Here is a 12,524-nt window from a genome sequence, read left to right as displayed (position 1 = left end):
CCAGAACTTGACCTAAATAAAGTTAGTAATCCTCTGTTTCTGTCCTTAGTTACTTCTGAAATGGGTGTATTCAGACAAGGACTGCCCTATAAATGGTTGGATTGCATCCTCCCTCTCAGTCATTCTTTGTGAGTCCTGAATATTGCTACATATAGGACTTGCCAAATTAAGAGTCAGAAGGGCAAAACAAAATGCATGCAGTTGAGAGATTGAGAATTTTTAAAAAATCTATTCTTCTCTTCCTCAGTACTTCACATTTCTGGTCTTAACACGAATATCTGCCTATCTACAGGGAAGATATAAACCTCACGGACACTTATTCAAGGTTAAACCTGGAGAATTGTTTGTAATGCTGCATGTATTGTACTTGTTTAATGATGTGTTTACTGCACTAAATTAAGTCTGGACTCTCAAGAGTAATTGCAGAAGCTTCATTTAACGAGATAATAATCGTTTGCTAAAGTCAGTGTACATAACGTGCAACCTCCTGTAGCCACAGATCATTACAGGTATTTACCTGCGGAGATAATTCTCCTTCCCGGTCCTAATTTTAGAAGGAGATCCGGCGCTGGAGGAGGGGAGCTCCCTCATAGGCGCGCAGGGGGCGAAGCACCGCCAGAGCCGCGCCAGCAAAAGCCCCGCCGCAGCGGCCCGCTGCCGGGGGCCCGCGGGCTCCGGCACCGCCACGGCCGCCGTCCCCGCTCACGTCCCCGCCGGAAGTGAAGCGGCGGCGTCGGAGCCCCCCTCGCGGCCGCGCGGCGGTAACGAGCCCTCTCTCCCACCGCACCGCACCGCACCGCGGCCCGCGCCGCCCCCATGCTCTTCCGCTTCGGCGTGGTGCTGCCGGCCCGGGCGGCGGCGGCGGGCGCCGTGCTCTGCGTGGCCGGCTCGCGGCCGGAGCTGGGCCGCTGGGACCCGCAGCGCGCCGTGCCCATGGCGCCGGCGCGGCCCGCCGCGGCACTGCCAGCCCAGGAGCCGGCGCTGTGGCTGGCGGAGGTGGCGCTGCCGGACGAGGAGGCCGGCGGCCCCTTCTGGTACAAGTTCCTCCGGCGGCAGGGCGGCGACGTCGTCTGGGAAGGTAACGGGAGGCGGTGGCTCGGCGCGGCACCCGCCTTCTCGCGGGGCGCGAGCGCGCGTGCGGGCGGCGGCCGTTGGGCGGCCGTTGGCGGGGAGGGAGAAGGGGCGGGGGCGCCGCGCTCTCGGGCGATGTCGCTGGGCGCCCGGAGGAGACTGCGGGGCCGGGGGGGGGGCTCGGCTCGGCTGGCGCTGCTCTCGGCGGGCGCGGGCCGCGGCGGCGGCGCCTTCGCCGTCGCGCAGCGCCGCAGCCCGCGGGTGGCCGTGGCCGTGGCGGCCGGGCTGCGGTGGGAGCTCTCTCGGCTTGCTGGCGGCTTGGAGAGCTCGGGGGCTCCGGAGATGGCCTGCGGGAGGGAGCGGTGTCCCTGGCCAGCTGGTCGCCCCCTGGGCTTGGTGTTGCGGGGGTGTTGGCGGAGCTGGTGTCAGCTTCCTCCTGTGCGGAGAAGGCCTGAGTCATGCTTGCAGGTAGAGCTGGGCCGCGGTTACGCGATGAGCGTACTCACTGGCAAAGACAGGTTTTAACCGTTTGATGGGGGAGAGTGAGTGCAGAACGAAGCTGCCTTTCTGGGTTGGTAGAAGTTCTTTGAAACAGTTTTCCTATCTTTTTTTACTTTGGGCATTCACTGTTCTGATGCGGCTTTTTGTTTATTTTCCAGAAGTCAAGGCTGTAGAATTTCCCCAGATAACAAATCACACCTTCTCCCAGAAGTTATTTTATCTTAGTGAGCTGCGTTTCTAGAGTGTCAGGATGGCCTTTTCAGGCTGGTAAATTTTACCATTAGACTTGCCAAAATATTGGAGCAGACCTGTTAGAACTTTAGACTGTTGGAGCTGTCTGTATCTTTTAGCTATTTCAGTATTACTTCCACTGGGTTTTTCTTCTGTTTTGTGCTGTTAAATAACTTTAATCAGTTTCCATGTACTGTTTTAGTATATTTAAGTACTCTAAATAAAAGAGAACGCTTTTACACTTGCACACTGAATCAAACAAAGCTCTAAATTTACCTCTTGTCACTGAGAAAGGGATCAGACTTGGTGAAAGCAGGACAGACTAGAGAATTCATGAAAAAAAAATTAAAACTTTAAAATAGTTTTCTGATCCATCTACAGAAGTGACAGTTGCACTTCACCCATTTTAAGGATACATGATACTTTTAAACTGCTGTTTCATCATATAGACTAAAACATGGATGTTATAACTGTTGTATTTATTTTTTTCCTACAGTAATGAAAGGTTGTATATGTTAACTTTTGTGAACACATTATTTACATCATGAAGCATGTGCTAGTAATTATTAAAATAGGCGGAGTATACTGTTTGTTTTAGCTGCTAAATAAAAGAATGTTTTTCTTTTGCAGAAATGCAGGAAAAGTGAATTTATTAAATAAAAATCTTTGGATCTTTCCAAGGAAGCAGAATTGGGTCTTTTTTTGAAGGTGCCAAGTTCTACATAAAATTTTGGTGATACTGGTATATGAAGAGGCTTTCATCACACAGAATATAGTAATTTAAAAAATTCCAATCTGTAAAGAATCTGCAACTGTGAAGTTATGCTTACTGTCTAGTTTGAAAATAATGGTATCAGGGTGTTTGTTCATTCCTGGGTACACGTTTAATGGTGTAGTCTACTGAGTAATAAACAATGTTTATTACTGTTTTGGCTATTGTGCTGTTGGATACAGTTTTAGTATGTGTGAAATTTTATTCTTGTTGTGGTGAAAGTTCAGCAGTTTGAGCCTGATGCTTGGCTAGAAAGCTAGAGAACAAACCGGAATATTATCCAACTGCAGAGTTTTTTTTTTTTAATTAGTCACTCAGATCAGCCATTTCTTTCCTGAGTTGTTATTTACTGAAAAGAGCTAAATTTGCTTAACTCTTGAAGTTTGTTGTTCTTTATATAACATGTGAAAGGGCCTTAAAAATGTTTTTCTATCCAGAAACTAAAAAAGACTGCAAGATACTGCTTATATCAGTCATTTCAATGATCTTTTTCAACTGTAGATCAGCAGAGCTTTGACTGTCATCTGCTTATTCTTGTAAAAATTGCAGTTCAAAAAGACAACTACCTTTTTTAAAAAAGGACACAGCTTTTCTTTGGTGGAAAGTAAATGCCATGCGTTGAATGTTTAGTGTCCTGTATGTTTAGATTAAAAATATGCTTTGGGAGACATTTAACAGTTATGAAAACATCTGCAATTTTGAAGAACGTGATCATGAAGGATAGTGGAAAGTGTGAAATGATACTTGCTCTAAATTTGAGTTGAGGCAGTCATATGCAACTGAAGGGAGTCCTGTCTAATTATGGATGTGAGGTATTTACACTGTTGGATGTGAGATAATACAGATCATGATGACATGCTGTATTTAAGAAAATTACTCCTCTTTTATTAGTATACTTCAAGGGAGATTTCTACCAACAATGCATATTATTTTTATAATGCTAATACTACATGTTTAACTTTTTTTTTTTAATTTAGTTAATCCTCAAAGCATTCCAATGCAATGACAAAATCGGAAATAGAAAATGAGGCTATCTGTTGCCTCATTGGGCTGGAAGAGTCAAAGTCAGGGTCCAGTGTTCCCTGGCTTTTGAGTTCCACCAGCTGGTCTGGTAGCAAGAAGACTTCAGACCAAGGTCTGGCCTCTGGGAGAATTCCTGACCTGTTGTCTGGGTCCTGTAGGAACTAGTTTACCTCTCCAAAAGGACAAGATGGGAGAGGAAACTCTTGTGCCTCTGAATGATCGAGCTTTTACATCTGCTGTTGCAAACTCTCTCCTACAGTGGTGATCGTGGTCTGCATCTAGCGGCTGCCACTTAAAGCTGTTGGGCTCGTCTGGCTCAGATCACGTGGTTCCTATAAATGTTGTGGCCCAAGTAAGGTTTCTTCAGGAACATTGTTTCACTTACCGCATGTGAGCTCAGCTGAAAAGTCTGTTGTTCAGGTGGATTTTGAACCTGGGGAAAACAGGATGATAATGTTAAGCTTCAGGATTGGGGAAGTGTTCTACCCATTGTAAAATATAAAGAAATGTATCCGTTTTTTCGAAACAACTATATCCTGTATGTCTTTATACTCTGACTCTTCAGAACTGGATTTTCTTTCAGTTTGTAAAGTACAAATGTATTGTGGCTACTGTCAAAACTAAATAAATACAAGGTGGAGCTTATGTTTGAACTCATTTTTCTGAATTTATGCTTGAACACTAATCTAGACCATTTTTTTCCCCTTTGTTCTAAATACACTGTAGATACTGTACAAGATGTATTGCATAAAAGGACAGAGAATACTAAAGGTATGCCTGAAGCTCTGTATTTTGAAATGATAAAATACAGTATCCTGACAAGTTACAAGAAAGTTGCACCTGAAAATTTGAGAAGCGAAAAATGCACTGCAAAACAAATCTAAGCTGGTATTTTAAAATGCTTATCCATTTTTACATAAACTTGTGTTCCTGTCACATAACCATTGGTTTGATGCAGTTGGTGCTTGCTTGAGGCTTGACAGATTATTCAGCAATGCCAGTTAAAGCTGAGAAGCATGATTGACCTACATTCTAGTAATTTGCACATGTGAACATAGCTTTATTCCTTAAAAAAATAATAATTACTAATTTGGGGGGAAGAGGAGAGAAAAGGAAATGCGTCTTGTCTGCATTCATCTGTCACCATTGTTTTCTGTGGTTTCTTGGGGACCCAAAACAAACAACACAACACGGTTCAATTTAAAAACAGCTACGTTACACAGCCTGTGATTTAGTGTGTTGTCCTTCCAACATTTCCAGTTCCTGCTCATGTGAGCTTGTCAGTTATAATTCAAACCTTCTGTTGGATAATGTACACCTCTGAAGATAGTTCAAAAAGGCTGGTAAATTATGGAATAATACAGTTCTTCATAATATTGTGATATAATTAGTGGAAATATTACCAGAAGTAAAATTTGTTCATGACTTTCAAGCATCTTAAGCACTTAATTGGATGAAAACATTAGTGATACGAAAGCACATTAAAATGTTCAGCTCTAGTAATAATTGAAGCAGACTGCACATTTTGCTGTGCAGTTCTAGCTTTCTTCTGTGGTTTAAATGCAGTTGCTCAGGACTGGCAACTTTCTGCTTCTCTTCTCAGTGTGAGGAAAAATAAACAGCTATATGACAGTGGACTCCTTTTCTTTGTTTTGGTCCTTATTCTGTTGGCTGTCAAGAAGAGTGTGTGGGGTTTTTTCCACGTTAAATGAATTGGTTTATATGCTTACTCTTTTCAGTGGCATATATGCCCCATACTTTTTGCATGCAAATAGGAAAGGAGCAGTTGGGAGCTTTAATTGTTGTCCTTCTACAAATAACTGGTGAGAGTCCCTGCTTCTTCTGTTTGCAAAACCATGCAGCCACTCTGCAGGAGTTACTGGATGTGACAGGTGGTGCTGCAGCTTCTTTGGAAAGTCTGCAAATGTGGGTCCCTGATTTTTGTGTTCACTTCTAGCTGGAAGGCATTCTTGCGAGCTGGGTTCCCTTCCCCCCCCCCCCCCCCCCCAAATCTTGTCTGTGGTGCAAGTCAGACCATTCGAATTACATAAATGTGTCCCTCAGCCAGCCAGCCTACAGGTATTGTGGCTCAGTGACTCTATAGCCTCTCTAAACTTCAACTCTGGCCATTCACTTCCTATACAAAGTGCTTCCAGAAATCATTTTCACAGATGACTTCCGTTATTGTGAGCAATCAAGCAGATAAAGAGTAAGCTATAAGGAAATGCTCCTCAATATATATATCCATTGCAGACCATCTTGTGATGGACTAATGAATGTCCTCTGTCCCTCTTTGGGCTAGAGGGTGCCTATAGTTCCTCCCTCCTTTTTATCTTTTGCCATTCTTTCTGCTAGTCATTTTCTGGAGGCCTGTAGGTGCTCGTTCCTGATCTGTCCCCTCAGAGCTCGGTGCTGCGTGGGCTAAGGTAGCGGTCCTGGGGCAGGGCCCGCAGTGTCACAGTTGAGCTGTGTGCTACAGAGGGAAGTAGGGTCTGGTGGGATTTTCCTGGAAACTGCAGAACTCTTCACAGACGCTGTTCTTGGACAGGGTAAGGAAGTTCTCTTTTTAACAAGTAAGTATTTATTTAATTTTAATGTGGCAGCATGTCTATAGTGATAACCTTGATGTATCTGCCTTTTGAGGCCTAAATGATCTCACTTCCTGGCTTCAACTCTGTAGAACAGCACTGGCACAATTTCTTCTTTTAATGGTGGAGTTTTTTAAAAGCAGTATGGGAAGTTAATACCTTGTTGCCATTTGAGTAGGAGAAATTAAAACAGAATAAAACGTATTTCAGGCTGAGTTGTAGCAGGAAAGGCAATGTGAGAATTCTTTGGGGTAATTTTAGAGAAGTACAACTGGATACATCACTGTTTTTCTGTCACTAAGATGCACCTCTTCTTATGTCTTTCCCAAAGCTAATCTACTGATCCCCAAATTAGGTAGCAGTGCTATTACTAAAAAAGAAGGAAAGAAGGAGAGGATCCTTGTCTTTTTCTGTTTAGTCATTTTAATTGAGATACTAAGTATTATTCCCGCTAGGTGTCGCCATTTTACTTGTGTATAGTCACTGCTTCCAAAGCTCTTGCAGCTACTTAAAAATTTCATCAATATTTAGTGTAATCTGTTCTACTTCTGAAGATAATCTAAGGCTTTACTTGCTTCCCCTATGCCAATATTATTTTTAAATAGGTAACATTTAGATGGAAACATGAAGTGTAATTGGATGTTGATATTTGAATAATTGTGTATAATATGCATTTTGTTAGTGTAAGCCTATTGCTTCCTTGAAAATGCTAGATGCCTTAATATCTTTCAGGCATAAGGAAACTTTGATATAAATAGAAGGGAATCATTTTGAAATCTGCCACCCAATAAGTCTTTAATGTATGTAGAGAAATTGTGTTTACAAGTATAATAGCTCCTGCTGCGTTGTTCTTCAAACCCCTCAAGATATGTACTTAACATGGATTATGGCATGATTGGGAGCAAGTTTTTCATTACTTCCTATCTGTATGTCAGCATTAACCAACTTACTGAGCAGGCTACTGGAGATCTGTAAAACTGTAAAGAGGTGCCTGTGAAATTGCAAAATTAGAAGAATAAAAATAAGCATGTGCACATACATTCCCTTTGGTTTTGCTCATATGTGTCACTTCCTGCCAGCAGGAATAATCAGAGGCCATATCTAAGTGCTGTGAGAGCCTAATTAAAACATTTGTGGTTATAATGGTAAAATTACAGTAAATGTGTTGTTTATGTAAATGCTTTATTTGTTTACCATTATTCCCTTCCCCCAACTTCACTCCCTGCCCTCACTTCACCATTTCAAGGGATAGCAGCATGCAATGTGGACCAAGAATTTATTCTCAGTGGTGAGAGGCACTGAGCACTAATAAATAAAGTAGCTGGGATGACTGGTTAACATGCCATGGTTGCTGTTTTGCTGTAGTTTGTTTCCTGCCTATAGTTTAGTAGTCTTTTCTGGTATGGTGGAAAGTAGCAATCAGTAATATACAATACAATGCCATAGAGAGACAGTATTACATTTTACATTTTATTATCATACGTTTGTCTATCATCTGCATTTCCTTTATTCTTATCTTCACCATCTGTCTGAGAAGTATCTCTTGTTTTCATGAGCTGAATTCCCTTTGAGTTGCTATTCTCTGGCTTAATCTACATCATTAGACTGGACATTTGGCTAAAAACTCTTAGTAAAGTGGCAGCTCCCATTGAGAAACACCTGTGCCACAGCAGACCTAGAGAGAGAGATAAAACAGGTGTTTTTGAAAGCTGCTTTCGAAAATTCTTATTTTCTCGTCTCTGATGGTTAAAAAAGAAAAAGGGAAGACAGAAACCTTGTTGATTAACTGCATCAAGTGCTGAATGGGGGCTTTCCAGTAAATCATTTAGTTCTGGGATAATTAAAAAATCTAGAAAAAGAATACTGTTAGGAGTACACTAATAGACTAAAAGCTAAAAATCTTGAATGCACACTGGATTTTAACAGACTTAAAAGTTACTTCCTTGATAATATATCAGCCCTACAAAATGAGAAGTTGAAACAGTCTCCCCGAAGACTGGCAGAAAATAGACTTTGTATATCTGCGAGTGTATGATTCAAATGGTCTTCTGTTTTCTTAGATACCTCTTTTGGTCTAGCAAATGCAAAGAAACATTTCTGAAAACCAAACCAGCCACAAGCAAGGGGTTAGTGGACTAAGTGAAGAACTAAAAATTTTGTCAATCATCTACTTAATTAAAACAAGAAAGCTAGCTACTGCTTTCTGAATCTGCATGAAAGACAGTTTAGAGACAACAGAAAAGTAACATTAAAAAGTAGAGTAATCATATTTTTATTAAGCATATGTGCAAGGATTAGTTCATGACATACAGAATTCAAATGTGTTATTTGGCAGTATTTGTCAGAGGTGTAGAAACAAAGGTTAACTCTTCAGGGACTTAGTTTGCTCAGACTTTAGAAAGGTAGGACTCTCTACTCCAGAAGGCTGTGACAGACTCAGCCAAAATCTGCCCTAGCTAAATTCCAGTGAGAGAAGTTCAGCCTCCTGTATCTCTTATTTCTTAACAATCAATAGCAGTTCATTCTTGGTTGGACTGAGGCAGAGCCTATTTCAAGGCATCAAAGATTGAATTTCATTCAAACAGGCAGCAGGGAGACTTTCGTGGCAGAATTTGATGTAAAGGGTAAGTAAATTTGAATATTGTAAGTGTAGTGGTGGAAGTCCAATTACAATGTCTGATAATGACACCATGCAGTAGCATATACAAATAACTAGAAGAATCAGGTCCAAAATAGACCTTGAGGCTTTTTTCAGTTAATATAAGTAGTAAAGAGAAGGAAGCTAGCAAATACTTTATCTTTCAAATCCTTCATTTCAGGGAGTTTCATGTTTGCTTTAGTTCCTGCTGTTCTATTACAATTAAACAAACAAACAAACAAACCTCCCTTATTTAGCCCCTCCCCTCACTCTCAGAGTGTTTGTATTTCTTATCATGTTATTAAACTTTTCCAGAGGAATTTCTGAGCATGATCTCAGATGTTTTATTTTTCTGTTAAAAGACGTAGTTCAATATTTCAAATGTGAGTATTTATAATAGTTACACATACTTAGAGCCTGATTTGACATGTATAAGGCCTGCTGGTTCATGGGAAACTTATGAAAAGGATTATGAGAATGAGTATGATTTGAAAGCAGGAGATTTGAAAATCTGGCTGCTCTCTGTCTGGATTTGTAGGTTGCCATTGAAGCTAATGTGCATATTCAGAGTGATCTAAGTAGCCCTGTGATTTTTCAGAACTAACAGTGATTTGAAAAATACACTGTGACCTTGCTGCGGTTTGCAGGTTTGGAAGAGGTAGGCCTGTGGCTTAGGCTCTGGCTAAGGCAGGAATGCAGTGCACAGCATCTCTACAGCTACTCAGCAGACACTGTTCTGCCCAGTAGATTCTACATACCGCCTTGCTTCACACAGTGAAAAACAGAAAAAAATATATAGCTTTCAGCAAGTTATGCAACAAGCTGGTCATTGGGAGAGATGTGGCTGAGCAGTGTACTGAAACATCTTTACAGGAAAGAGCTCTGTAGAGATAGAAGAGAATTTTTTTTTTCATTCATTTTTACTCTGACTGGTGCTGAGAAATTTCATTGACCTAGATTTGCTCATTATCTTTTGAGATCAAGCTGATAATGTCACTTGTGTGACTCTTCCAAAATAAGATGCAAACTGTGTACAGATGTCCTGTGTGTCAAGATGAGTTTACTGTTGACAAACTGTTGGCATATACTGTTTACAGCTGTACTGCGAGGTGAAAAGAAATAAAATAGTTACTGAAGGTTTTTCTTTGTATTCTGTTCCTGTATGTGGTTAGTTCAAATTTTGGATGATCTTCTAGTTCCTGCTTATCTTCTTCCAGTCCTTGATCTTTGGACAACTTTTTCTTGCTTACTGTATCTTCATCTGTTTTTCCTTGTTTTGTTCTTGTCTCAATCTTTTGCCAGTGCCATTTTTCAGTTGCATGGAGATCTTTGATTTTAAACTTGTTTGTTTGTTTGTACAGCCACCTTCCTTAGTATGCCATTTTGATCATTCTTTGTTTGCATCAAACCAGGAGCCATATGTGCAGTCATGCAGATTTTGGAAGAGTACTGTGTATGAAGCTTAAACTGTAAGCAAGGCTGCCGATTACTTTGTTCTTGAGCAATTTCTTAAATCCATGGACTCTACCAAACAACTATCAGCAGCAGAAAGAGCAACAAGTAGATTACAAAAGCAATGAGACTTTATAATTTAACCTCTAGAAACTTATGTATAATTTTCAGATAAGCAATTTTGCTGTGGAGAGTTACAAAGATGGAATTTTAACAAAGTTGTTCTGGATCTCACTGAAGGAAAAACAGTGCTACATTATCATTTAAACTAGGACCTGTATCTTATAAACTCTTCCAGGTTCCTTTTGTTCTTTAATTACGAAAGTCCACATGCCAGATTAACAAGTTGTAAAGATGATCCAGTGCTGTTCAGATATTTAACTTACTATTTTTATGGCTGAGTTTTACATATTTTCAAATGAGTTTTGTGTTTGCCTCCCAAAAATAAATAATTAAACCAACATTTTGCCACTTGGAAAGAATCAATGAAAACAAGATTAAGAAAAATATTAATTTAAAAATGGTCTGGGTTGTGAAAACGTGCCCTTCCTGCAGTGCGTTGCCCTTTCTCAAAGTGCATTTGTGCTTGCTTTCTTTTCCCCAAAGACGAGTGAGTGAGTGGAAAATAGATTTAATTTTCTTTGCTTTACTACTGGCTGTAGGAGTGGAAAAGTTGAAATATTGAAAGGCCATTAAAATTCCCCCAGATTTTCAAGGCTACTCAATCTTTTCTTGACTATAGAAAATTAAAATTTCACGCATATGATTGTTTATTTCATATAAAAGGATACCTTGAAACCTACCCAGTGATTTGCTATTGTGCGTTCTGCACAACATGTGAGAACTTAGTTTTGAGTCTTGTGCTCTTGGAAGTGCTGCTGGGGCAGCACATAGCTGCTCTGCCTGCACAAAGCATTTAAAGACAGGCTCGTAATGAATTCGCAACTGGAAATTGGTGGAGTTGCATAGAGTTTGTCCACTATCTCAGACTCTTCGTATGAGGTTTTGGTAAGCTTGGAGAGGCTATGTTAGTCAATGTGAGGGGACAGACTGAGGCTCTTGGGGGGGGGGGGGAGGGTTGCATTAACAGTTTAATGGAAAAGTGGCTCCTTTTGGTGAGAATTTAGCTTTCATCTGTACTAGAAATTTTGCAGCATGCACGTGAGCTCAGCCAGGGCACACTTAAAGCTGTTTCCCTCCTAACAAATCCAAGTCTAGAGCACCCAACTATGGATGCCAGGTCTTCTAATAGTTAGATCTCTGCGTGTGGTATGTGCCTAGGACTGGCAAGTGGTGCAGGCTTCATTGCTGGTAAAGAAGTGGTGTGGACATGTGGTCCAGGAACCATAACGGGGCCTTCTCTCCCTGTGCCATGCCAGTCAGTAATGTCGATGTACCCTGATGGGCGTGGTTGCCCAGCACAGTCAGGCTAGTGTTCCCACCTGGCAGATGAGGCCTTTCCGAGCTTCAGATACAAAAACTAAACTTCAGCACAGATATGTGCCTTGGCCTTTTGTTAACTTTGTGAAATGTTGTGTGCATTTGAGAAATTAAAAAATAATACTTTGCATTGAGCGTACAGTTTCCGTGTAGAATATCTGCTGCCCCTGACTTCTTAATGAAGTCACTTAATGAGGTCATTTAGAAGATCCAAAGGTAGGCTTTTATTATTCAGATAATTCAGATAATTGGGACCTGTGGGGTAGGACAAGCTTAAGGATTAAGTGGCGTGGAAAGTTGCTGTAAATAATGAGCAGCTTCAGTCATGGGCAGATATGGCCAGATTCTGCATACAAGCAGTCTCACTGCACTTCTCGCTGCCTTGACCACTACCTTCTCTCTCGTGCTGCAGCAGAAGGTAAGAAATTAGAAAGGGCAGCAAAACATTTCTGCTGCACTGAGAAAGAGTCAGATTCTGCTGAGCTCAGGCCCCCTGCTTTCCTCACACTCTCTGTTTCCCTCCAAACTAACCAACCATACTCTCATACAACTCTGGACCGGAGAAGCAAGGAGGAAATGATGGTCTTTAATTTGGTTGTTTTGTTGGTCACTGCCTGTAGCTAGAACTCTGCCCAACACGCTGTCCTACGAATGGAAGTCCCCATGCTCCAGTGATCCAGATTTAGAAAGGGATTTGCCTGGCCTGTCATTGTGGGTTGAGTGGGAAGTCAGTGTTTCATTCAGTGTACTGAGGGGTACCAAATTTTTGTGGGGTGCCACCCTATCAGAGGGGAGCCTCTGACAGTTA

General features: G+C 41.5%; 2 protein-coding genes across 2 annotated transcripts in view; both read left to right on the top strand.

Annotated features, from left to right (window-relative positions):
* FBXO30 (F-box protein 30) overlaps positions 1-4,243 on the top strand; it is a 42,030-nt gene extending 37,787 nt beyond the window's left edge. Inside the window, exon 5 of the transcript XR_001292959.2 lies at positions 3,858-4,243. The gene's annotated coding sequence lies outside the window, so the exon portion shown is untranslated. The remainder of the gene's footprint in view (positions 1-3,857) is intronic.
* Positions 378-12,524, top strand: part of EPM2A (EPM2A glucan phosphatase, laforin) — a 53,300-nt gene continuing 41,153 nt past the window's right edge. Inside the window, exon 1 of the mRNA XM_067293536.1 lies at positions 378-1,078. Coding sequence (XP_067149637.1) covers positions 817-1,078 — 262 coding nt within the window. The 5' untranslated portion in view covers positions 378-816. The remainder of the gene's footprint in view (positions 1,079-12,524) is intronic.

This window comes from Apteryx mantelli, chromosome 3 (genome assembly GCF_036417845.1).
Source record: "Apteryx mantelli isolate bAptMan1 chromosome 3, bAptMan1.hap1, whole genome shotgun sequence".
NCBI lineage: Eukaryota > Metazoa > Chordata > Aves > Apterygiformes > Apterygidae > Apteryx > Apteryx mantelli.
The sequence above is the reverse complement of the archived record's forward strand: the minus strand, read 5'-3'. Positions and strand labels throughout refer to the sequence as shown.